This window comes from Terrapene carolina, unplaced genomic scaffold, assembly GCF_002925995.2.
Source record: "Terrapene carolina triunguis isolate 2854851 unplaced genomic scaffold, T_m_triunguis-2.0 Scaffold67, whole genome shotgun sequence".
NCBI classification, from domain to species: Eukaryota; Metazoa; Chordata; order Testudines; family Emydidae; genus Terrapene; species Terrapene triunguis.
In genome coordinates, this window is record NW_020664418.1 from 39,799,126 (window position 1) to 39,826,507 (window position 27,382).

The 27,382-nt window shown below is 45.3% G+C and overlaps 1 protein-coding gene across 1 annotated transcript in view; it reads right to left on the reverse strand.

The window, feature by feature from the left end:
• LOC113406081 (A-kinase anchor protein 13-like) overlaps positions 1-27,382 on the reverse strand; it is a 94,237-nt gene that overhangs the window by 21,291 nt on the left and 45,564 nt on the right. Inside the window, exon 4 of the mRNA XM_029910785.1 lies at positions 10,926-11,073. Coding sequence (XP_029766645.1) covers positions 10,926-11,073 — 148 coding nt within the window. The remainder of the gene's footprint in view (positions 1-10,925; positions 11,074-27,382) is intronic.

Here is a 27,382-nt window from a genome sequence, read left to right on the forward strand (position 1 = left end):
CATTGCCGACCCCTGTTCTAGCATATAAAAGGTGTTTGTGTTGAAAATGTGCTTTCTCTTCAATTATTCTTTGTTACAGCTTTTGTGTTTTAGGCATAGGCACACCCCATCTCTGCCAATTGGATGTGGTTTGTAATCCAATGGGGTAATAAACATTTTATATACGTGCACACAGATCAAAAGGTAAAATATGGGGTGACCTCTCCTAAGCATCTCAAAATCAATAAGTTTGCAGAAGTGCAAATTCTTACTAATCTCCTTCGCAGCAGTAAGCAAAGGAAACAGAGCTTGTATAAAAACAATCCTAATTACCACCACCCAATAGAGAGACAAGTGACATTCTGTTAATTATGCAACACTCCTGGTACAAATCTAGACAGTGATTTTCCCACTTTCGTTCCTCTTCTTGGCTGAGGTGATCATTACTTCAGAACGAAACCCACTCCAGTTCTGGCCCACCCTGCCTTCCCCAACACTAACTAGCAATGGGAATGCAAGATGGAACAATTTTATAATCAGGTGCTTTTAACAAACTGCCACTTCCGGTATTCAACACTTTGTAGGAACTTTTCAGACCTAACCCACCAACAAATCCTAAAACAAAAAACCCTCAGAAGTCTCACTGTAATACATTCCAAAACTGTACTACACATATGAACATGTGTATGTGTTTAAAGGAGACTGTGGGTTTTCATGGTCCAAACACTAAGCTATTCCTTCTATGAACCCATGATGAGTGAAATGACCCACAGGAAAATGAAGCCTGATCCATTTCTGCTTACAAATTTGTATGATAATTTTACTGGGTTATTGGCTATTTCCACTGTGTCACTGGGGGAGTAGGACTGTCAAGTTCTGAATATTTGCAAGACATCACAGTTGATGATCTAATTTGATGTACAATTCAGCCCAGTAATATAGTCTATTCAGAATCTAATATTTCAATTAAAAATGATCCCTCTGTAAATAACAATCTTGCCCTATCTTCAACCTCTGGTTATAAATTTAAATCCTTTCTTCAGTTTTGTCATGTACAGAAGTAAAGGCTTGTATTTGAATAGTCAAAAGATTTCTTTTAAAGATTAGTTATCATATGACCAACAATGAAAACACACAGTAAAAGAGCAGATTACTCATAGTAAGATGAAATGTAGCAGGCTTTGGACTCTGCCCTTAACAACTTTTGTTTAAAGTAAGACATTCAGACTATGGAATATTTTTATGTATAATGAGAATTGAAAGGGTTAAAGTCATGTGTTCAAAAAATTATTTGCCTAATGCTACCTTATGTTGTTCAGTCTAATCAAATGCTCTCCCTTTATGGGAGTTTGTTTTAAACATTTTCTTTAGCATAGACAGCAGAACCTCGCCTGGTCAGTTCCCCTTTTTGGTTCGCATGTACTAGCAGAGCACTGGTATGTTTTCAAACCAGAACTGCCAGAAAAAGTTCAGAAACAAAATGGCAATGTTTCTTTTGCATATTAGGTTTAAAGGAGTTTAAAAACTTTTCTCTTTAAACCTCCTTCTTCCCTGCCCCACCCCTACACAAAAAAACCCAAACAAGCCAACAACTTCTCAGTCTTGGGCTTATGTTATATAATATCGGGGCAGTCCCAATAATATCTGAACGTCTGGTCACCCTACCTTGTATGCTACGCAGAGTACCTGCACTCCTAGTTCTATCATGTGATGATTGGCCAAAAGTCATTCACTTTGCTTATGGTTTTCTTAATTTGTGTAATCATGAAGGACTTGTTAATTACCCCGGCTATGATGTTTCAACAAGGGCTGGTCTCCCACACACTGCCTCTTGCTCATAGTTAATCCTCCAGTGAGGTCAAATAATACTTAGCTATGAGTCATCATAACCATTTCCAAGGTAACTGGCTGAATACAAAAGGTAAGCACATGATTGCAGATTCACTGTGGAGTCCAGCAGGAGGAGAAGCTGAGCTAAGAGAGATCATTCTCCTACTAGAATCAGCATCTTCAATAAAAACAACGAGGAGCCCTTGTGGCACCTTAGAGACTAACACATTTATTTGGCATAAGTTTTCATGAAGTGGGTTATAGCCCACAAAAGCTTATGCCCAAATAAATGTGTTAGTCTCTAAGGTGCCACAAGGACTCCTCATTGTTTTTGCTAATACAGACTAACCCTCTGAAACCCATCTTCAATAAGAGAGACTGAACCAAGGAACGATACTGGCTAAATAGATTTTTTTCTGGATACAAGTATAATAAAAAAGACTCTCTCTTCACCTTCCCCCACCACCACCCCTCACCAAAGACTGGTCCAATATTGAAGTCCTCCCTTCTGTGACAATATCTTCCAACATGAAATACACATATTAAACCCAAGTTACTAGAGGTAACTGCCATCCAGCACCACTGCAGATACAATCATTAAAGTCAAACAGAAGCTCAAGTGGTGTCCTTTGTTGCATACAGGGATGTTAGGATAACAACAATAGAAATGGACTGCTTTTGTAATGAAATCCTGTGAGGTATTCTGGCTCCTTTTCAAGCTGAAACGGAACACAATCGTTTCAGTTCCTTTCTGGGCAATTCTGCTATTTGGGTCCCAAGAGAGATGAGGTCCCGGCACCCAATACTGTCACAGAATTACTGTATGCCTTGTACACACAACACAAAAACAGTCTAAGAGTTACCAGTCCTGTATCGCTTCCATGAGAAAATGAATCAATCTCACTGACTGCACTGGGTTCCAGTAATCAGTAATTGTACTAGATTGCTCTTTCCAAGTAACTTTAATTACCCTGAAGGACTTTAATTCTCACTGAAGGACTGTCTGGATATGTGGACTCCCTACTCAGACCCTACGCCACCAGCACTCCCAGCTATCTCCGTGACACCACAGATTTCCTGAGAAAACTACAATGCATTGGTGACCTCCCAGAAAACACCATCCTAGCCACCATGGATGTAGAGGCTCTCTACACAAACATCCCACACACAGATGGAATACAAGCTGTCAGGAACAGTATCCCTGATGATGACACAGCACAACATATTGCTGAGCTCTGTGACTTTATCCTCACGCACAATTATTTCAAATTTGGTGACAATATATACCTTCAGACCAGTGGCACCGCTATGGGAACCCGCATTGCCCCACAATATGCCAACATCTTTATGGCTGACCTGGAACAACGCTTCCTCAGCTCTCGTCCACTCACACCCCTTCTCTACCTACGCTACATTGATGACATCTTCATCATCTGGACCCATGGGAAGGAGACCCTGGAAGAATTCCACCATGATTTCAACAGCTTCCACCCCACCATCAACCTCAGCCTGGACCAATCTACACGGGAGGTCCACTTCCTGGACACCACAGTACAAATAAGCAATGGCCATGTTAACACCACCCTATACCGAAAACCCACCGACCGCTATGCCTACCTTCATGCCTCCAGCTTCCACCCCGGACACACCACACGATCCATCGTCTACAGCCAAGCACTGAGGTACAACCGCATCTGCTCCAACCCCTCAGACAGAGACCAACACCTACAAGATCTTCACCAAGCATTCTCTAAACTACGATACCCACACAAGGAAATAAAGGAACAAATCAACAGAGCCAGACGTGTACCCAGAAGCCTCCTGCTACAAGACAGGCCCAAAAAAGAAACCAACAGAACTCCACTGGCCATCACCTACAGCCCTCAGCTTAAACCTCTCCAACGCATCATCAGTGATCTACAACCCATCCTGGACAATGATCCCTCACTTTCACAGACCTTTGGAGGAAGGCCAGTCCTCGCCCACAGACAACCCGCCAACCTTAAGCATATTCTCACCAGCAACCACGCACCGCACCATAACAACTCTAACTCAGGAACCAACCCATGCAACAAACCTCGATGCCAACTCTGCCCACATATCTACACCAGCAGCACTATCACAGGACCTAACCAGATCAGCTACAACATCACCGGCTCATTCACCTGCACGTCCACCAATGTTCTATATGCCATCATGTGCCAGCAATGCCCCTCTGCTATGTACATTGGCCAAACTGGACAGTCACTACGCAAGAGGATAAATGGACACAAGTCAGATATCAGGAATGACAATATACAAAAACCTGTAGGAGAACACTTTAACCTCCCTGGCCACACAATAGCAGATGTTAAGGTAGCCATCTTACAGCAAAAAAACTTCAGGACCAGACTCCAAAGAGAAACTGCTGAGCTCCAGTTCATTTGCAAATTTGACACCATCAGATCAGGATTAAACAAAGACTGTGAATGGCTATCCAACTACAGAAGCAGTTTCTCCTCCCTTGGTGTTCACACCTCTACTGCTAGCAGAGCACCTCACCCTCCCTGATTGAACTAACCTCGTTATCTCCACACTGATTTATACCTGCCTCTGGAGATTTCCATTACTTGCATCTGAAGAAGTGAGGTTCTTACCCACGAAAGCTTATGCTCCCAATACTTCTGTTAGTCTTAAAGGTGCCACAGGACCCTCTGTTGCTTTTTAATTACCCTGACAGTGCAGAGACTGTACAGAGTGAATAATATGGCCAACTTTGCTTTAATCACTACATTTACCAGGAGGAAACAAAGAGACCACAGCAACATACAGAAGCACGCTGTCACTGGCAAATTCCATTGAACATGCGTCTCTCCTATAACATTACCTGCCACATAGATAAAAGCAGGAAATACACTAAATTACATAAGCTATACTGTTGTATATAGTTGAAAATAATAGACTGTTTTTTCCTCACACTCATATCAATGCGCTGTATAGCAACAGTCAGGATAAAAGGTTAATAGTAAAGAATGCCATCTGGAAAATTTTCATTCCCATGGTGTGAAGCCACTGAAGGAAATTGCTGCCCTTCTTTAATTGCATGAAGCCTGGGCCAAAGAGACTCCAAGAATGACTCTTCCTGAGCACTATATACCACAGGAGTGGGAAAGTCACCAAGGACCAAGCACATTTATTGGAGAGAGATCACACCCTGCAACAACTTCAGAAACTATGTGTCATAACTATAAAGGGAAGGGTAACAGCTCTCTGTGTACAGAGACTCCAAATCCTTTTACCTGTAAAGGGTTAAGAGGCTCAGGTAACCTGGCTGACACCTGACCCGAAGGACCAATAAGGGGGCAAGATACTTTCAAATCTTGGGGGGGGAAAGGCTTTTGTGTGTGCTCTTTGTTTTAAGAGGTTGTTCGCTCTTGGGACTGAGAGGGACCAGACATCAATCCAGGTTCTCCCCATCTTTCTAAACAAGTCTCTCCTATTTCAAACTTGTAAGTAAAAAGACAGGCAAGGCGTCTTAGATTTACTTTGTTTTCTCAACTTGTAAATGTACCTTTTACCAGAGTGTTTATCTTTGTTTTGCTGTACTTTGAACCTAAGACAGAGGGGGGTCCTCTGAGCTCTTTAAGTTTGATTACCCTGTAAAGCTATTTTCCATACTGATTTTACAGAGATGATTTTTACCTTTTTCTTTAATTAAAAGCCTTCTTTTTTAAGAACCAGATTGATTTCTCCTTGTTTTAAGATCCAAGGGGGTTTGGATCTGTATTCACCAGGAGTTGGTGAAAGGAGGGTGGGAGGAAGGAGGGGGGATGGTTAATTTCTCCTTGTTTTAAGATCCAAGGGGGTTTGGATCTGTGTTCACCAGGGAATTGGTGAAAGGTTTCTCAAGGCTTCCCAGGGAGGGAATTCTTGTGATGGTGGCAGTGGACCAAAGCTAAGCTGGTAGATAAGCTTAGAAGTTTTCATGCAGGCCCCTACATTTGTACCCTAAAGTTCAAAGTGGGGATACAGCCTTGACATGGTGGCACAGCGGTGGAGATTGTTTTAGACCCAAAAGCCAGTAAGAGATTTTTTTTTCCTTCTAGCTGCTTGGAGAGCAGAGCTGAAGGTAGACGCATATCTTATCTCTCCTTGCCTGAAGGCAGAGGTGTTAAGTTTTTTTTAACGAGGTCCTTTGTTAAGAGAAGGGTTCAAAGGGAGCAAACTTTGACTGACTGGTAAAGATAATTTACAAGTTGAATTGTTTTTTTTTCTTTTTACATCCTCGGGAGTAGCTTGTTAGAAAGTCTCTGTTAACTCAGCAGCAGCCAGAGCTAAGTACATCCCAGTTTCAGTCAACTGCAGAGGGGTGTGACCCAGCACAAGAAAACCAGGAAAATGACTACCAAAGAAGAAAAAGCTAAAGAGGAGGCCCACAAGAGAGAGATGGAGCTGAGAGACAGAGAAGAGAAAGCCAAAGAGGGGGCCCACAAGAGAGAGATGGAGCTGAGAGACAGAGAAGAGAAAGCCAAAGAGGAGGCCCACAAGAGAGAAATGGAGCTGGAAAAAGCCAAACAGGAGGCCCATAAAAGAGAGATGGAGCTGAAAGAAAAAGAGATGGAACTGGAAGCAGCAAGGACTAGGCAGGGTGCATCAGACCATCCTAACAACTCCTCTCCAGGTACCACTTCCCATCCCAGGAAATTCCCTACCTACAAGGCAGGCGATGATACTGAGGCCTTCTTAGAAAATTTTGAAAGGGCCTGCCTTGGATACAACATCCCTCCAACCCAGTACATGGTAGAGCTGAGGCCGCAGCTCAGTGGACCCTTAGCAGAGGTGGCGGCTGAAATGCCTAAGGAACACATGAACAGTTATGAACTTTTTAAAAACAAGGCCAGAATCAGAATGGGGCTAACACCTGAGCATGCCCGTCGGCGGTTCAGAGCCCTAAGGTGGAAACCCGATGTGTCATTTACCCGACATGCCTACCACATTGGGAAAAATTGGGATGCCTGGATATCAGGAGCAAATGTTAAATCTACGGAAGAGTTGCCCTTCCTATTGCAAATGGAGCAGTTTTTAGAGGGTGTTCCTGAGGAAATAGAAAGGTACATCCTAGATGGGAAGCCCAAAACTGTAACCGAGGCGGGGGAGATTGGAGCCAAATGGGTGGAGGTGACAGAAAAGAAAAAAGCTAGTAGCAGTTGGAGCGAATATCAGAAGGGGCAAGCCGAAACAAAACCTTACCACCGGGGACAACCCAAGGCCCCACCCACATCCCAAGGGAAACCCCAGACGCCTTCTCACCCCACCACACCAGTCTCCATCAAACAACATCGCCCCGGTGATACCTTAGCAGGGCGATGTTTTAAATGTAATGAACTGGGGCATATAAAGGCTCACTGCCCCAAGAACCCCAACCGATTACAGTTCATTACACCCCAGTCACACCAAAGATCCCCAGACCCAGATGCCTCTCTCATACCCTCGGAGCGAAGGGAAACCTTGAGAGTGGGCGGTAAGAAGGTTATCGCTTGGAGGGATACTGGGGCACAAGTGTCAACTATCCACCAATCCCTAGTGGACCCCAAACTCATCAACCCGGAGGCTACAGTGACAATTCAACCCTTCGTGTCACAGTCTGTAACCTTGCCTACAGCCCAGTTGCATGTCCAATATAAGGGCTGGGCAGGAATGTGGAATTTTGCAGTCTCTGACAATTATCCCATCCCCATGCTGCTGGGGGAAGACTTGGCCAACCATGTGAAGCTAGCCAAGAGGGTGGGAATAGTCACCCGCAGCCAGGCTAAGCAAGCTTCCACCCCCATCCCTGTTCCTGAGCCGTCCACCAGGGCCCCGTCTGTGTTACCGGAGACCCAAACACAGGTGGTGGAACCGGATCCCCTGCCAACGACTGCAACAGCCGTAGTGGATCCAATCCCAGAGACCCAGCCAAAGCCAGTCCCGGAACCGGAACTGACAACGCAACCAGCACCAGAACCATTGCCAGCACTGAGTCCAGCGCTTGCAAACCCGTCTACAACTCCAATGCCAGAGGGCACCAGCGAGCCTGAACTGGCGGAAGTAGCAGATAACCCTACCCAAGAGGCTCAGCCAGAGCCTGAAATACCACATAGTGCACCAGCGGACAGCGGTTCACAGTCAATGGAAACAGTCCCAGCACCTGCATCGCTTCCAGAGGGACCAAGCCCCAGTCCACAGTCCAAGGAGGAACTGATGTCTCCAGCATCAAGGGAACAGTTCCAGGCCGAGCAGGAAGCAGATGACAGCCTCCAGAAAGCTTGGGCGGCGGCGCGGAGCACCCCACCGCCTCTCAGCTCTTCTAACCGATCCCGGTTTGTTGTAGAAAAAGGACTTTTATACAAGGAGACTCTTTCTGGTGGGCACCAGGAAGACTGGCATCCTCAAAGACAGTTGGTAGTTCCCACTAAGTATCGGGTAAAGCTCTTGAGCTTAGCCCATGATCATCCCAGTGGCCATTCTGGGGTGAACAGAACCAAAGACCGGTTGGGGAAGTCCTTCCACTGGGAGGGAATGGGCAAGGACGTTGCTAATTATGTCCGGTCTTGTGAGGTGTGCCAACGAGTGGGAAAGCCCCAAGACCAGGTTAAAGCCCCTCTCCAGCCACTACCCATAATTGAGGTCCCATTTCAGAGAGTAGCTGTGGATATTCTGGGTCCTTTCCCAAAGAAGACACCCAGAGGAAAGCAGTACATACTGACTTTCATGGATTTTGCTACCCGATGGCCGGAAGCTGTACCCTTAAGCAACACCAAGACTAAAAGTGTGTGCCAGGCATTAGCAGACATTTTTGCCAGGGTAGGTTGGCCCTCCGACATCCTTACAGATTCGGGAACTAATTTCCTGGCAGGGAACATGAAAAACCTGTGGGACGCTCATGGGGTGAATCACTTGGTTGCCACCCCTCATCACCATCAAACCAATGGTCTGGTGGAGAGGTTTAATGGAACTTTGGGGGCCATGATACGTAAATTCGTAAATGAACACTCCAATGATTGGGATCTAGTGTTGCAGCAGTTGCTTTTTGCCTACAAGGCTGTACCACATCCCAATTTAGGGTTTTCACCATTTGAACTTGTGTATGGCCGCGAGGTTAAGGGGCCATTACAGTTGGTGAAGCAGCAATGGGAGGGGTTTACGCCTTCTCCAGGAACTAACATTCTAGACTTTGTAAGCAACCTACAAAACACCCTCCGACACTCTTTAGCCCTTGCTAAAGAAAACCTAAAGGATGCTCAGGAAGAGCAAAAGGCCTGGTATGATAAACATTCCAGAGAACGGTCCTTCAAAGTAGGAGACCAAGTCATGGTCTTAAAGGCGCTCCAGGCCCATGAAATGGAAGCGTCGTGGGAAGGACCATTCACGGTCCAGGAGCGCCTAGGAGCTGTTAACTATCTCATAGCCTCCCCCACCTCCAACATAAAGCCTAAGGTATACCATGTTAATTCTCTTAAGCCCTTTTATTCCAGAGGATTAAACGTTTGCCAGTTTACAGCCCAGGAAACAGATGACGCGGAGTGGCCTGCAGGTGTCTACTACGAAGGAACAAGGAATGGTGGCGTGGAAGAGGTGAACCTCTCCACGACCCTGGGACGTCTGCAGCGACAGCAGATCAGGAGCTGTGCACAAGCTTTGCACCGATTTTCTCAGCCACTCCAGGACGGACCGAACGGGCATACCACTCCATTGACACAGGTAATGCTCACCCAATTAGAACCCCACCCTACCGGGAGTCACCTCATGCCCAAGCGGCTATACAAAGGGAGATCCAGGACATGCTACAGATGGGTATAATCCGCCCCTCTAACAGTGCATGGGCATCTCCAGTGGTTCTAGTTCCCAAACCAGATGGGGAAATACGCTTTGCGTGGACTACCGTAAGCTAAATGCTGTAACTCGTCCTGACAACTATCCAATGCCACGCACAGATGAGCTATTGGAAAAATTGGGACATGCCCAATTCATCTCTACTTTAGACTTAACCAAAGGGTACTGGCAAGTACCACTAGATGAACCCGCTAAGGAAAGGTCCGCCTTCGTCACCCAGGCAGGGGTGTATGAATTCAATGTACTCCCTTTCGGGTTGCGAAATGCACCCGCCACCTTCCAAAGACTTGTAGATGGTCTCTTAGCCGGATTGGAAGAATCTGCAGTTGCCTACCTCGATGATGTGGCCATTTTTTCTGATTCATGGACAGAACACCTGGAGCACCTGGGAAAAGTCTTCGAGCGCAGAAACTATGTCACTGTGTTTAAGTGCACGAAGGTGTTTTAGGTTTAAGGCAGGGGCTTGTTTCAATACAGCTACATTCATAGGAGCCGATGCTATGGGTGCTAGAGTACCCACGAAAAAAAAATAGTGGATGCTTAGCATCCACTGGCAGTCACTTCCTCCCCAGCCCACCGGCAGCCCTGCTGATCAGTTCCTCCCCCTCCCTCTCAGTGGCTCCCGCCTGCCACGAACAGCTGTTCCGCAGCATGCAGGAGGCGCGGGGGGGGGACGACGACTAGTGGGGGGGGGGCCCACTCGGGGCAGGAAGAGGCGAGGGGGGGCTTGGGGTTAGGGGTGGAGTGGGAGCAGGGCCTGGGGTGGAGCACCCCCCAGGAAAGGAGGAAGCCTGTACCTGTGGCTACATTAATGAGCCTCTGTTCAACTCAACCCTAGCAACCTAAATGCAGCCAGTTCCTTACTGCGCTGCAAATCCCCTTGAACAAATGGCATTTCTAGACATTTGTAATTTGTAAAGGCAACTGTCCCCTCTTCTGTCTGGCCTTTACTCAAAGTCTTAACATGCAGAAGCAAAACTTTGTGTTTTCTTTTGTACAGCGTAACAGTTATGCATTAAATAACTATGCTACCACACTGATGCGATTCCGCTATAAACCTCTGTTTGCCTCTGGATCATTTTTTAAAAACCCATCCAGTCAAAGCCTGGTTTAAAATGATCATTCCAGATACATATTTTTTTATTCTAAAAGTTTGTGCAAGTAGGGGGAAAATAATATTCTCAACATTACATGAGGTTTAAATAAACTTCGATGGATCCGTTTTCACAAATCGTTTTAGGCGGTGTTTCGCAAAGAGAGCTTACCAGGAGCAATGGTCTCCAAGGTCCCACGATTAATTTTTCTAGTGCTTGTGCAGTGTTGGACAGCGGAGCCAGTAAACACCAAGTAAAAAACTACATCATCTTCAAGTTCAGCTTCTTCAGTCAGCCGTACTGTAATAACACAGTCACCCTAAGAAAAGGGCAAAAAAAGCCAGAGGTCAAGTTCACATTCTCAATAACTTTATTATATAAAAGACCCTCTCGGTCTCCAAGGCTCCTGGTTTCTTCTCTCTGTCCTTTTTCACATCACTCTAAGAGTCCTGCTCCCATCTTCAGATATACAGGTAGATTTCAGCATGCATTTTGACCAGATCATCAAGCACAGCAGTCAGCTTCAAAAAGATATGCAGAGGCACGGCTATTAGATCCTGACAGGAAACAGTTTTCCCATCCCATGAAAATTTTCAAGGTTTGAGAGAAAAAAAATTCCCACATTGCACTGGGATGAAACCAAGACTTTTACAAAATTTTACCCCTCACCCACCCCTCCAAAAAAGAGAGCAAGAGAGAGCCCTCACCCCAGAACAGCCAACACAGTCTGATCTGTAGGGCACTCACCTGAAACGTGGGAGGACCAGGTTCAAGTTTCTGCTCTCAGACAGGCAGAGCAGATTCTTGAACCTGGACCTCCCACATCCCAGGTGCATGCCCTACCCACTGGCTCCTCTCTCTCACCAGAAATCCCATACCGGACCTGAGAATCCTGCCTGATTCAAGTTTTTTCCAAAACTGGTATGGTTTCACGAAAAGTTTCGGTTTCGACAATGTGTTATTTTCTGATGAAAAACTGTTTATGTAAAAACAACAAGGAGTCTGGTGGCACCTTAAAGACTAACTAATTTTTATGTAAAAAAATTCCCAAACCCTGCTCAAATGGCCATGGTAGACGACAACATCTGGAAACGCCGGCACAAGATCAAAATCAGCACCGTGATATCACGATGGTACTGTAGCATCTCATTGGTGTTTGACACACACAAGGAGGCATGGAGAGCAACCAAAAATTGCTCAAATATCCAAAGTATCCCAGCCTAAATTCTCTTTGATCCCTCTCTGTGCCAAGGTAACTACCTACTGATACCTGCAAGGTAACTAACTCAAGCACTGACCACTCCTCTCCTCCTCAACACACAAACACAGAAACCTAGGGAAGCATCAAATTCAATTCTTGCTACAAAGAGAGGGGGACAGAAACATGATCGTAAGGAACCAATAAGGACAGTGTTATTGCAAAATTATACTCAATAGACCTACCCTTCCTGGAACAACTCCTCCAGACAGGAGAATAGGCATTATATTTTCAGGACTCAAATCTGACTCCCTTTGTAACCCAATAGCTATGTACTGGCACATATCAATATTGCCTAGAAGTAAGATTTATTGTCATGCCTTCATGGTCATGTGCAATTACACTTTTACCAAACTATAACAATTTGAAAATATCCACTGCCTTGTTGCAAGGTATGCATTACCTCCTCGTTTGCCACATTCTCTAGCAGATCATGCTTTGATGAGGCTGCAAAACCTTATTTAGATCAAATACACTAGTCCATGAAACCAGAATATACCCTGAATAAGTGGCAGATTTTCTCCTCTATCTCTTGCTGTCTCAGGTGACACTCCTACGCTCAGTCTGCACAACCTAGATTTTTAGAACTACTGTTTGCAAAAAAGTATACATAAATGAGACATGCAGTATAATTGTAGCTGTGTTGGTCCCAATATATTAGAGAGACAAAGTGGGGGATGTAATGAAATCTTTTATTGGACCAACTTCTGTCGGTGAGACAGGCTTTCGAGCCCTTCTTATCTCTGCATAAATGATATGCAGTTATCATAAGTAACTCTGCATGTAACTGAAGTAATTGTATGTGCAAATTATACACATTCTTTTGGACATACAACTCTAAAAATCTGGTTTCAAGGTGTATAAATACCTATGAAAGATTAAAAATCCACTCTCCTGCAGCCTCGGAGATACATTCATTGCAAGGGAAGGAAAGTACATACAGAAATAACAAGGATGAAGGGTGTTTTGTATGACTTTGCTCTCCTTCATAATTTGCCTACAATTAATTGCTTAAGACACACATCACTGGGAACAGTAGGCTGAAATGTCTGGTCCTTTTCTAGCCCACTAATCTACTAAAATCAAAACCAGTTTGATGCCTCAGGTTTTAAAATTTAAGCCGTATTAACTAGCCTTGTGTCACCACTCCACTTAGCATACATTAATGTTGTACGTTTGGAAAAGGCTCCATGCAGATTATGCAAAATCTAATTTGAATATTCAAACAAGCACTGTCTTATTATATAACCTTGACTCTAAAATCCTTCAATTCATTGCTCCTCCTCCTCCCTCTCAAATTAATACTTTCTCCCAAACAAATCCAGCAGTTTCCCATTCAGTTTCCGCTCCATCCCCCTTTCTGCTCACTCACCCTCCCACCCTGTCAAGTATCAGAGGGGTTGCCGTGTTAGTCTGAATCTGTAAAAAGCAACAGAGGGTCCTGTGGCAGTTAGTCTTAAAGGTGCCACAGGACCCTCTATTGCCTCCCACCCTGGGTTCCCCACCCACACCCCCTCTTCTACCTCTGGATCCCCACAGCTCCTCCACACTCCGCTTCACATTCTGGCTTCCTCACTTTAATTGCCCCTCCATCACCCTGGCCTGGCTCCCCCAAAGTCATCTCTGGTTCCTCATGTCCATCTTTGGATTTGCCTCATTCCTCTCGCCAAGAAAGTAGTCCCCCAACGTACCCTTCGACACAGCACAACACCCTACATCACTCCACCCAGTGTCACTCTTGCCTTATCTCTGTATCTGCAGCTGGTTGGGTGATGCTGTGTGTGGAGTTTCTATGGTTACAGACCACCCATGGCCTCCCTAGAGGACGCTAACCACAGAGAATCTGCCTTAGAGGAGACTAACTGAACAGAAACCGCCTCAAGTACCTCTCCCTCCAGTCTTCCACTCCAACCCCATTCACTTTCCATGGGACTCTATAGTAAAGGTACACCACTGAAAGAACGAGAAAACAAAAGAAAAAACGAACGAAAGAAAAAGAAAATGAAAAGGAAAGAAAGAACGAGGGAAAATGAAAGGGAAACCAGCAAAACAAAAGGAAAGAGAAACCAGCAAAACAAAAGGAAAGAGAAACAAACGAAAAGGGGGTGGGGGAAGGAAAAAATAAAATAGAATGTTACATAATTTCATGACTCCAGGAGCTGGGGCTTTAAGAAAAACATCAAATATCATGAGAGTTGACACTACTGCCAACTAGTCATATGCCAGATGTGGACCGTATGGTAGTAAATCTAAGCAGGTTTTGGATGAGAAAACCACAAGGGTGACATAACTATGTGTGGTAATGTGGCTTCAGCAGATAGGCTCCTGCAGGCTTGTCAACATACAAAGTTGCCCCAGTGTCATTACACTAGTGGAAAACCCTGAGGGAAAACACTGATATCATCAACCTAAAACTAGTTTTATCGATTAAGCTTTCCCCTGTTTTCAGGAACAAGCTAACCAGATATCAACCAGATTTAAATCCATTTAAGAGTGCCCACACACAAAGATGCATCAATTTAAATAAATCAGTATAAAATTACACCATTAGTTAAACAAGTGTGTACAGATCATGCGGAGAGTTAAACCTATCACTAGTCCTCGTATCATGGCTCACAGGTTAGTCCATCATCACTGCTCATAAAAGTAAGGCTTACAATTAAACAATTAGCATATTACCCACTTTTTGTTGTTGCTGCAATTCATCTTGACAAAAATTATTGAACCAGTGGCAGAAAGGCACTAAAAGAAGTGCTTCTGCAGTCTATCAGGAGATAATACCAGAGCAGAGTTCCAGAGCAGGGATCGGCAACCCTTGGCACGTGGCCAGCCAGGGTAAGCCCCTTGGTGGGCCGGGTCAGTTTGTTTACCTGCCGCCTCCGCTGGTTCGGCCGATCGCAGCTCCCACTGGCCACGGTTTGCCGCTCCAGGCCAATGGAGGCTGTGGGAAGCGGCGCGGGCCAACGGAGCCGCAATCGGCCGAACCTGCAGAGGCGGTAGGTAAACAAACAGGTCCGGCCCGTCCGGGGACTTACCCTGGTAGGCCGCGTACCCTGTTCTAGAGGATACAAAAGTAATAATACACAGAAGAGGTAGAAATATAATGTGTGTGTTTTCAATGATACAAAAAAAAAAAGATGGAAAAAAGTCTCAGATTTGAAATTCAAACATTACTAATTCACATGTAGAACTAAAAGATTACATTCCAACAAATATGTCTGGTTTTGAAGCAACTATTCAAAACCCACACTTTTTAACCTACAAATCTCTCCCTTTGCTTTGATTTTTGTTTCTTCATCCTTGCTCAACCTGTTCCCCCCCATGGCATCCACATGCAAATACTTAAATGGACCTAAAGTCCTGCTAAAGTTTAAGACAACCCCATCAACAGAGCTGATTGTTTAAACAAATATCAGCTAAGGCTAATATTTTTAAACCCAGAACCTGTAAATATGGCTCATCACTTTCCTTTGGAACAAAAGTAATCAGCACAAAGTACATGAGAAGGGGAGGGATAGCTTAGTGGTTTGAGCATTGGCCTGCTAAACCCAGGGTAATGAGTTCAATCCTTGAGGGGGCCACTTAGGGATCTGGGGCAAAATCAGTACTTGGTCTTGCTAGTGAAGGCAGGGGGCTGGACTCGATGACCTTTCAAGGTCCCTTCCAGTTCTAGGAGATAGGATATCTCCATTAATTTATTTTATTTATTTAACCATGTATTGATGGGTTTATACACACATGGACTAAACAAAGGCCATCAGGGTAATAATTTATTTTAACAAGCTGAAGAGATACAGGTTAACTCACAAATATTAGAGCAAAAAACTATAGATACATGCACCTAGTTGTTAAAACAAGCAGGATAAAGGACTAACACAGAACAAGTTGCAGATGTGGACAAATACTAGAACCCCTCAGGCCCTCTATATAGGTTCGTCTAGACTAGGATTTAAAGGAGTGATGTTAGACCAAGTTAGCTAACTCTACTTTACATCTTCTAAAACTCTAGTCAACGCAAAGCAACTGTACTTCAGAATATGCTAAACTGGTTGAGTTAACGTCTAGAGAGAAGCCTAGGTTACGACAAAATCAGCTAGCATGATTGTAAAGGTCTACACTGGACTGCAGTGTAGACTACGGGGGCTGTGAACTGTAGAGCGCACTAAAATGTTGCACTCCCCGGTGGATGATGCTGACAGAAACTAAACATTACCTAGTTTGTGTTAGTACAGTCCTGTTTGAAAGAGAACTACGTTAACGCAAACTAAGTACCTTTTAGTTCGCACCAACAGCGTCTACATTGGGCAATTAGAGCACATCATTTTGGTCACACCCCCGCAGTCCACATTGTGCCACAAAACTGTGTCTACACAGGTGCTAAAGGGGTATTCCAGTGATGCTAAGCTAACTTACTGAACTAACACAATTGAAAAATGCTCCATTTTCTGCTACATAGACAGGGCCTACAAGGGCCTACATAGACAGGGCCTTACTTGACTGTAAACCACACTTTATGGGTCTACCCTGGAACTCTATTTCAAATTAAGGTTGGTAAACTGTATCTACACTGGTGTTCAGTGGGGTTCGGAATCAAATTAAGTTAACTAATTCTGTTGAAACAAGGTACCTTTGTACCTAAGCAAGGTCTAAGAATAAGCATCTCCTGCCACCTCAGTCAGCAACCTGGGAGCTGCAGCTCAGGTGTCAGTTTCATGTGACATCACCATCCAGATCTCTCCAAACCCTGCCAAAGTCTTTTAATAAAAAGCGGGAAGTCAATACCCAATATTCCTAATATAAAAGACAAGCACAGCCTTTTTTTTTTTTTTTTTTTTTTTTTTAACAAACTGACATTCTCTTTGTGGGTCATTAGCAAGATGGAAAGGATGCCATTCATTCATTCATTTATTGTGCGTTGCCGTTCACCTTTGTGCGCGCCTTCTGAACTGCCATCTGCTATTGTGTACGGGCATAATTAACTGTTTGTAATCTACTTTGAGACCCCTGGATGAAGGAGATATACAAGTTCTAATGATCATGATTAAGAAAGTGGGTGGCCTTTAATATCTCCCATTAAAATCGGTAACAGACAGCAAAACTCTGTCATCTTCATCATAAAAAAATCCACATCCAAAAGTTACTTTAAAAATTTTTTTTTTTTTTGAAAATATGAATTAACAGTTTACAGTACAAGGTTCTCTCTTTCCAACAACTTCAGAGTTAAAGCAAACCAGTTACAAATGTGGCCAAATTCCTTAAACCCACATAGAAGAGTTTCCAATAGCACTATTGCACTCTGCCTGCAAAAACATTTTAATTGAAGCATGTTTACCTTTATTCATTTAATATTACCCAAATAATGTCATCTGTTCAATATCACTGCCACACAAGGTGGCTATTATAACCCCTTTCATCCTGAATGGCTACAAATGGAAAGCCAGGCTGCCAATACCCCTTTGGTGAAAGTACAGATAGATCAAAGCAATTCTCCGGCACATGCCAACAAATAAGAATAATTTAATTTCAAACCTAGTTTGGACTGACTAATATTTGCTTAGCTTAAAGCCCATTGGAAATGAAAACATTCCATTTTATGTCCATTCACACAAAAGGTCACCATTTCTTTCAACTCCCAAATTTCGATTCAAGATGTATGAAATAAACATTTCAGAGATGTGACCTGTATGAATTAAGCCTATTACTGATACATTCAGTATCTCCAGCTGGGGAGTGAATGTTGTTTAGTGGTCACAGCACATGACTAAGGATAAGGGACTTGGCCACAGATTCACTGAGGGCTGATCTACACACAATTTTTGTACCACTATATCAATTTAGAAACTGATTTTAACTGAAGTGGTACAATGTCTAGCGTTGACACCGTTACACCAGTATAATGGTGGCTATATCGATATAAGCACCCTTACAGCAATATAATTGTGTCAACACTAGAGTACTATACCACTTTGTATCAATTTCTAAACCATTACAGTAATGGGAGTACAAAAACTGTGTGTAGATGAGCCCTGAGTGATCATGGCTAAACCACTTCCTTTCTGTGTTTCAATTTCTCCATCTGTAAAAGGGGAATGACCTGCCCTTGTAGGGCTTTTATATGAGCTTACTTCATCAGCATTTGTAAATTTCTATGATGTTATTAGACAAGAGCTACTATACAAGAGCCAAATATTACTAATTTATATTATTTATTATTTCTTTAAAATGTATCTGCATTCTAAAAAGAGACTACCTTAATCTCTTAAATGTTTGCAGTTTAATTATATAGCAAAAGCTCAAATTTCCAATTGAGTTATTGACCATCTTTGTCTGTCTGCTTCTGTAAGTGCTGGGGAACCATCAATCTTGTCAGACTCTATACTGCAAATGACACCGAATCATAAGGATTCCCCTGTAACATGCACCATTTGGGATCACATGAGGACTCAATAAGAAATGGCAGAAGCAAGACCCACAGTAATCCATTCATCCCCAAAGCAAAACTATATCATTTTACAGGTTTCCTATACGCTTGTGTTTGTCCAGATTAGGGCCAGAAAAGGATATTTTTTTTAAATGTGCTAGCTCATGTATTTTAAAATTCCACTATAAACAGTTTAAGTTGTATTTTAATGTGAACCATATTCACCTCAAGCAGTTAGCACATTTTAAAATACCACTTATCCTTATACCACTTATCCTATTGTGGTGTTTTAAAGTATGTTAGCAAACATATCAAAAACTCATCTTTTTTCGCCTAACCCAGACAAAGCCTAGGCCTATTTAAATAAATGTAAACTCCAGTATGATGTGTTAGAAGTTTTATTAAAAGCAGAATGGTAAATGGACAGAATATATCAGCACTTGGTAATCCTGCATTCATTTCTAATGCAAGTATGAGATTGCTGATGTTAATCAGTACAATCTCTGGTTACATTTTTCATCATGGTAGCACCTACTACAGTACACTGATGCTGGGCACACAAGCATGCATTAGATGACTAGGAAAAAATTACTAAGTGGATGCAAAAAATAGGTCTGATACCTTTCAGCACTTTTCTTTCCAAACAGCCTTTGCCAAGAAGAGTTCTGCTGTTTTATTGACGAGTTTGGCTTGGAGTGTTAGATTAGACAAGTGAGAATAATGTGCCCTTTTAACAGGTTTAATTCTGTTTCCATTCATAACAGAACTGACTTGTTCTTGGGTCAACTTCCTATTACATTATGCCTTTTGGTATCATAGCAATTTATACTTTCAAACTGGTAACTTCTTTATTAATGGAAAGCTGTTCACACAGTTTCAATGTGGATCTTCTTTTATGGGCACAGAAAATTGAAATCCTTTGATTGTTTTCCTCCTTGAACTGATTCAGGCTCAACTTCATTTTTTTTTTTTAAATGAAGTAGGCATGTTGTCATCTAACCTCCAAGCCAGAAGCGTTATCTACTGCTATGGGCACACAAAGAGAAGTCAGATTTCACTCCAGAGTCACTGTGAGTCACTGTGCAGCAGCTGCAGTGTAGACATATCCTGTATGACTTTGGGCAAGAGTAATGGGTTTATAAACACCACGTGAGCACAGGCAGGAAAGGAATCTTCCCTGCTTACTGGCAACTAGGCTGACCACACCCCAGCACAGCTGCCAGAACTGCCAATCATGGAGGAATGCACCCACAGCTGGGACCAATAAGGAAAACAAGCCAAGCCATAAAAAAGGAAAACAGAGAGCAACGAGGAGGCAGAAAGACCTAGGAGAGCAGAGGGCTAACAGTCCCATGCCACACTGCCTATAACAAACTGACAGGGAGACAAAGGAAGATGGCAAATTCTGGAGTTTAAGGGCTGATTGACTCATTGTAGGTCAAGTTGATGGGACTGGGCTAATTTGAGATGAATAGAAATACAGAGAGACCAGTTTAGAGAAAGCTGGGACCTGTAGAGGGGCTGCCCCAAGAACAGTTCTCAGCGAATCATTTCACTTCTCTGTGCCTCAAGTTTTCTCATCTGTAAATAGGGTTGCCAACTCTGACTGAAGCTATTCTGGGAGATTCCCCCTCCCCCACATGACATTTTCTTAAAATATCCTATTAAAATCTCCCAGGTTGCTTTCAATAGGCACCGGGAGATCGGTGCCGATTCTGGGAGACTCCAGGCCAATCCTGGAGGATTGGCAACCCTATCTGTAAAATGGAAATAATCATTAGGGGTGGATGAAAATTCTCCATGGAAAGTGTCTAGTAGAGAGAATAAATGGCAGCTCAAAACCAAGGGGAAGGTGAGTACCCCACAATCCCATTCAAGATTTCAAATCACCATGACATTCATTAATGACTCACCCTCTAATCGAAGGGTTGGCAACCTTTGGCACACGACTCGCCAGTGCCCTTCCCCACAGCCCCACCACAACTACACAGTGCCCCACACAGACCCCCACTGCCCAGCGCCCCAACACACACACAGACCTCCCCCACTGCCCAGCACCCTCCACCGCCTCACAGCCCAGCACCCACCACAGACCTCCCAGACACTCCCTCCCTCATGCCCTGCCCCCTCCCCTGGCCGCACTCACTAGCCCTGCTGGGAGGTAAGGTGAGTGTCAGCTGGGCTGAGCCAGCAGCATGGCTGGGGCCGGTCCTGGGAATCACTCCAGCCCCTTGAGAGCAGCGCTATCAGTCATGCCAGGGCCTGCCCCCGCCCCAGCCAGGCTCCCTCAGGACCCACTTGCCTGGAGGGGCCCAGCCAAACCCCCTCCACGCTAACCCCCACCCCCCACTGGCCGAGAGTGGCCCCACTTCTGCTCCGATCCCAGGCGTCTCAGCTCTGGGGAGGCAGGCGGGGCCCCACAGGTGGCGGGCATCAGAGACTGTCCGGAGCTGGAGCTGCACTGGGGTCTGGCCAGGGCAGGGGGTGGAGAGGAGCCAAACAAAACCACCACACAGATGGACAGCTCCGGGAAAGAGCCCCAGCCCACTCTGCTGTCCTCACAATGACACTAGCCTATGTCCAGGGGAAGAAATAGGTCAGGGAGGAATAAAGTCTAGGGGGAGGGAAGAAGAGCTCCAAGAGGGGACAGTGTGAAAAGCACAGACCCCCTGAATGGGAGCAGGGGATCCCCAGGGGCCCAGCAAGCGGAGAATGGAGCCCAGGAAGGGGGGAGTCCTCGGAGGGGGAGGGGCGCTGGAGCCCATGAATGTAGGGCGCTGGAGCCCACAAAAATGGAGGTCCCACAGGGGGCACTTCACAGGGTGGAAGGAGCCCATTGGGGTGGGGGCCGCTGGAGCCCATGAAGCAGGGGGCAGAGCCCATGTGAAGCTGGGTCCGCGGGGCGCTGGCTAGGGGAGCGGGGCAGCCCTCCCCCAACATGGACTGCTGCTGGGTTCGAAGCTCCCAGGCTCACGCCTTTCACCGGCGGAGTCTCATTCGCTCCGAGAGGGGGGAGGCTGCCTGCTGTGTGCCCATTTGAACCCCACCCCCTCCTCGGCACGCGCCCCCACACTGCCGCCAAGGGCCTTGCGCCAGCACTTGGGAGTGTGCATGCACCGGCAGTGTGGCACCATGCTCAGGCTACTGCAAGGGTAGAAGTGGGCTCTGCAATGAGTGTCCCGGTGCCCACTGTAAACCCAGTACTGGAAAGAGCTGCCCTTTCCATGAGGCTGGGAACAAAAGTCACGCTTCGATTCAGCTGTCACCTGCCGGCTCTCTGTGACCAGGATTAGCGCTGCGCCCGATCCAAACCCGCTCTTGGCGAACGAGCTTTGGGATCGGACCGATCCAAAGTGAACTGAAGTCGCCCATTTATTTTAACGGGGGGTAGCGACAACAGAGAGGAAAACCCACCTCAGCCAATTGAGCCCGGGCAGCTGCTGATCCCCAGGGCTGGAGTGTTCCAATGGCTCTCAGCACCCAGGGCTGAGTGACAGCCCTGGAGCAGAACCCCTCTGCGCTCGGGGTGCCCCTAAGGAGGGCTGGGCAAGGCAGCTTGCAGGGAGCCCTGGCTCGCAGAGCCAGGCAGGGAGTCCCCCACAGCTGGCTCCGTGGATGCAGCGGAAGGGCTAGAACTGCCAGCTCTGAAATGAGACACGTCTCCTTGTTCGATGGGGGAGGCGGGGGCAGGTGTAATAGCTGCATCCTCCCCCCAGCACAGTGTGTGCAGACCAGCCCACCTAGCTCATGGCAGAGCAAGGGAAAGGAAGCACCTAGCCATGCCGGGGGCAGGGCTGCAGAGGCTGCTGCTGGAGCACTGCACATGCTGATTCTGCCCCAGGGCTGAGCACTGCTAAGCTGCTGCCCAGGTCACTTACCTACACTGGCATGCAGGGGCTGCACCTGGGGGTGTGCACCTGATTGATGTACGATTGGGATGCCATTTGTCCGGATATTCAGGTAAAATTTAAAACTTGGTAGTGAAATAGAAAATTAGTCAATTGGGGATGTCCTGTTTGTTAAACTTGATTGCACACTATGTTATCTGCTGGCAATTTTGGTTTTTCAGGTGTAACACAATTTACAGTAGGGATATGTAGTTTACAGTTCTGAACCACAGTGCATACCGTAGCACAAACTACAGTGGGCACTTAGTAACACGTAAGAAGCACAGAGACTGTGCGGTTCTTTTCAGTTGCTAGCTCTCTAGTTAATGGTCTTCAGCCAAAAACCCCGCCCAAAATGGCAACAGCAAGTAAGGAGCTAACTACCAAAACACAAAAAAGACAGTGCAGATACAGGACAGAATGGGAAAACACTTACAACTGGATTCGGAAATCCTACGAGTGTGATTCAAAAGCCTTTTGTAAAGCATGCAGGAAGGAATTTAGCATTTGCCATGACGGTGAGTCCAATGTTAAGCATCATGCTGATTCAAAAAATCATGAACAAAACACCGACACTCACAAGAGCAAATACCCTGGTCTCAATTTTTTTCAGCAGGTCAAATGAATCCTTCAATAACAAGGTTATTGCTGCTTAGCTAACAAGTTTACCACACAGTAGTCCATCAACACTCCTATCGCTCGTGTGACTGTGAACTTAAACTGGCGCCCACTTGTATCCAGATTCAACGATTGTGAAGCATGCCAGCTGTGGCCGAACTAAAGCAGAGGCATTGATCAAAAACATGCTGTCACCGCTCTCGACAAGATTTTCAAAAGATCCAGACGGTCCCTATTTCTCAGTTGCCACAGATGCATCTAACAAGGGCAATGTGAAAACTTTCCCCTTATCGCTGAGATACTGGACACCCGAACGTGGGGTCCAAAATAAACTGTTAGACTTCTATGAGCAAAGCAAAGAGACTGCAGAGGCAATAAGCAACACATTACTTGAAAAACTTGCAACACACAAACTAGACCTGAACAAAGTGTCTTTCTACTGTGCTGATAATGCGAACATGAATTATGGAAAGCGACAATCAGTGTACCAGAATTTAAAAAAATAAGACGAAAATATCTTGCCTGCAAACTGCCCTGCCCATGTTGTGCACAACACTGTGAAACATGCTAGCAATACCCTGCAAGTTGACATTGAGACTCTGGTGATTAAGACATTCAATCATTTCACCAGTTCTGCTAAAAGAGTAGCAGCACTGAAGGATGTTTGACTTTGTGGATATGGAGTATGCCACTTTACTGCGCCACGTTCTGACACGCTGGTTGAGTCTTTTCCCAGCTGTAAACAAGCTTGTAAATACGTGGCAGGTTGTTAAGTGCTACTTTGTTTCTCTGGGCAGTGACGAGTGCCCAAAATCTCTATGGACGCTGTTCTCTGACATGGAAAATGGTGAACAAAGTGAGGGGCCTAGCAAAGTTGAGATTCATCTGGTTTTCCTCCAGAATGTCCTGAAAATCTTCAACGATACTATACTTTGTTTGGAAAATGACAGTGTGACGGCATGTGAAGTGTATGCCATAATGAATAATCTGAGAATTAAACTTCAGCAATGGAAGAATGACAAATTCTTCGGCTCCAAAGTTGAAAATGCATTAACTGAGATGCTACCTGTCACTGCTGAATGTCTCCGGAAAGACTTCATGAAATTTTACCATGTGGAGAAATTGTTTGATTTTTCAACAACTGGCTACTTGTTCAATACCCAGTGCTTGAACATCAAAGTTAATAAGGAATTTGAATACAGGGATCTGTCTGCAGCTGTGACAGCTGTAAACCTACAGAAAACAGTGGATCCTGATCAGCTCTATGATGAGTACTGTATCATCAAAGACATCAACTCCAATTTGGAGCCTGGCACATACTCAGTTGGGGAACCCTGGTCTCAAGTGCTGAGAAACAAGGACGGTGGCACTGAATTCCTGAACATGACAAAGCTGGTTTCATACATGCTCAATATACCAGTAAGCAACACATACACAGAGCATGTATTTTCAATCATGAAAGGTACATGGACTGATGTTCGGAATCGAAGCAACAGAGACTTGGTGCCGTCTGAAACCCTTGTCAAAATGACTTTCTGGATCAGTTGCAAGGACTTCTACAACTTTGTGATTGCCCAGAAGCAAGTCATGATTATGGCAAAGTCATCCAAGAAGTACAAACTTCTGGTACATCTAAGAGGTATGCAAATTTTGAAGTTGATTTATTGACTGAATAAAAAAACCCACTCTTTACCCGTTTGTTTAGTGTACAAATAAATCTGTATGTTTAAATATGGATTATAACTAAGTCTACGATTTAGTCAGGGAGGGCACGGCAGTCACTGATTCTGGACCTCCCTGATTTAGTTCGTTTCAGCTGTCAGCAGCTGAAGCTGGGGCTGAAGGCAGGACTGTGGACCTCCCTTCCGTGACTGCGACTGGAGCCGGAGCCAGGGCTAGAATTGGGACCCTTCGCTCCCCTGCCCTGCAACTGGGGCTGCAACCAGGATCCTGTGCCCCCGACACGTGGCTTGTGGCGGGGGCTGCAACAGGGGCCGTACGCCCCCCTCGCAGCTTTCTAGGGCTGTGCACCCCCCGCCCCATGGCTCCGGTCAGGGCTGTGTGCCTGTGGCTGCCTCCCCCGCCCCCAATGTGTTCTGATATTTTACTCTTGCCAACTGGTCACCCTAAAAGAGCCTGATTTTGCAACATGAACTCCTATCCACTAGAATGAATTCAGAGATCCCAACTCATTTCACAATAGGCCATCAAATAGCTGAAAGATTATGTATGTTTTTTAATCCACACTACAATAATGACTGAACCAGGCACTTAGAGATGACACCCCTTATACCTCATTAACAGTGCACTGAGCCAGCCAGCCCATTTCAGTGTTAAAAGAGGACCACAAAGCCAAAACTGAAACAGATTCATATACTAAATCAGTGGTTCTCAACCAGGGGTCCAGGACCCCCTGGGGGGCCACAAGCAGGTTTCAGGGGGTCCTTCAAGCAGGGCCAGCATCAGACTCACTGGGGCCCAGTGCAGAAAGCCGAAGCCCCACTGCATGGGGCTGAAGCCCGAGGCCCTGAGCCCCACCACCCAGGGCTGAAGCCAAAGCCCGAGCAGCTTAGCTTCATGAGGCTCCTTGTAGTATGGGGCCCCAAACAACTGCCCTGTTTGCTACCCCCTAACGCTGGCCCTGGCTTTTAGATGCAGAAAATCAGTTGTGACACAGGTGGGCTGTGGAGGTTTTATAGCATGCGGGGGGGGGGCAGCAAAAAGAAAAAGGTTGAGAACCCCTGCGCTAAATGACTCCCACTGCCAAGTCCGTGAGGAAGTATTTGGTCCAGAAATATGTTGTTAACTGACCATTTTGAGGGAGGAAGGATAGTTGAGTGCTGAAAGCATGGGACACAGAGTCAGGAGTTCTATGATAATAGGGACATGTGAGAAACTTAAGGGATCTATAGTAAATACAGTGAAGTAAAATATATATATATATATAGATAGATATAGATAGATTAGATAGATCACTAAGGTGATCAATACTGAAACCCCCACACCAATGGATACACTCAGGAAGACACATGGTAAGATAATATGCATCTTGCAGGACTAGTGAAGCCTACACTACTTGACAATGTACGTCTATCTCCAAAATAGCTATAGCATGAGGTGTACTTCAACAAGCTACTATGGGCAATCTGAAAGGGAGATACCCATAGGGGAAATCAGCAAAATACCTGTGTCTCAGCGGTGATAAAAGGAAGACACATATTGTGACTTGATATGAAAATGGCCAAGAAGTGTTCCAACTAATTCCCAATACCTAAGAGGACATGTTAGAATTAACTCTGAAATGGCGAAATTAAACCTAACTAATAAAAAAAATGGAAAAAACCTTCAAATGTATATATGTTATACACAACACCTACAGAGAATTGCTGGGATTATCATCAGAAAAGTAGCTGGGACTAGTAGTTTACTGCCTGGGCGTTATTTCACAATCAAGGTAACTATTCCAAAAGTAACACAGCCACAGCCACAGCCACAGCCACAGCTACAGCTTGGGGGGGAACAGATAGCTCAGTGGTTTGAGCACTGGCCTAATAAACCCATGGTTGTGAGTTCAATCCTTGAGGGGGCCATTTAGGGATCTGGGGCAAAAATCTATCTGGGAATTGGTCCTGCTTTGAGCAGGGGTTGGACTAGATGACCTCCTGAGGTCCCTTCCAACCCTGTTATTTTATGATACAGCTTGAAAAAAATCAATGTTGTTGTATTACTTTAGTTTTTTTAATATTAGAATGGTTTATTCTAATATTACGCATTATTATCATCTAATAGTCTAATCTAATATTAGATTAGAGTAGAGTAGATTATCTAACAGTCTAATAATCAAATAGTCTAATCATCTAATATTAACTAATAGTATATATTGTCTCTCCATACTACTCTGGCTGTATGCAAGCCCTGATGTAATGGCCCCAAGTAAGCTACTTCAGGCATTGAGCAAAGCAGCACCAGGGAGCAGCTCCAAAATTGTTCTGCTGTTAGTTGGGGGGGGGGGTGCGCGTGGGGGGCAAATCTCTATATGTGGCCCCAGAATGTCAGTGAACGACCCCAAAGCCTGTACCCTTACCACTTACGCTATCCAATAGTTCAGGGGTTCTCAAACTTCATTGCACCATGACCCCCATCTGACCACAACAATTACTATATGACTCCGGAAGGGGGGACTGAAGTTTGAGTCCGCCCGAGCCCCACATGCGGTGGCCAAAGCCTGAGCCCCAACACTCCGGGCAGGGGGGTGGGAAGAGTTGAAGCCTAAGGGCTTCAACCCCAGGCGGGAGCTGTAACGTGAGCCCTGCCGCGCAGGGCTGAAGCCCTCGAGCTTTGGCTTCAGCCCCAGGCCCCAGCAAGTCTAAGCCAGTCCTGGTGACCCCATTAAAATGGGGTCAGGACCCACAGTTTGAGAACTGCTGCAATAGTTCATAGCATT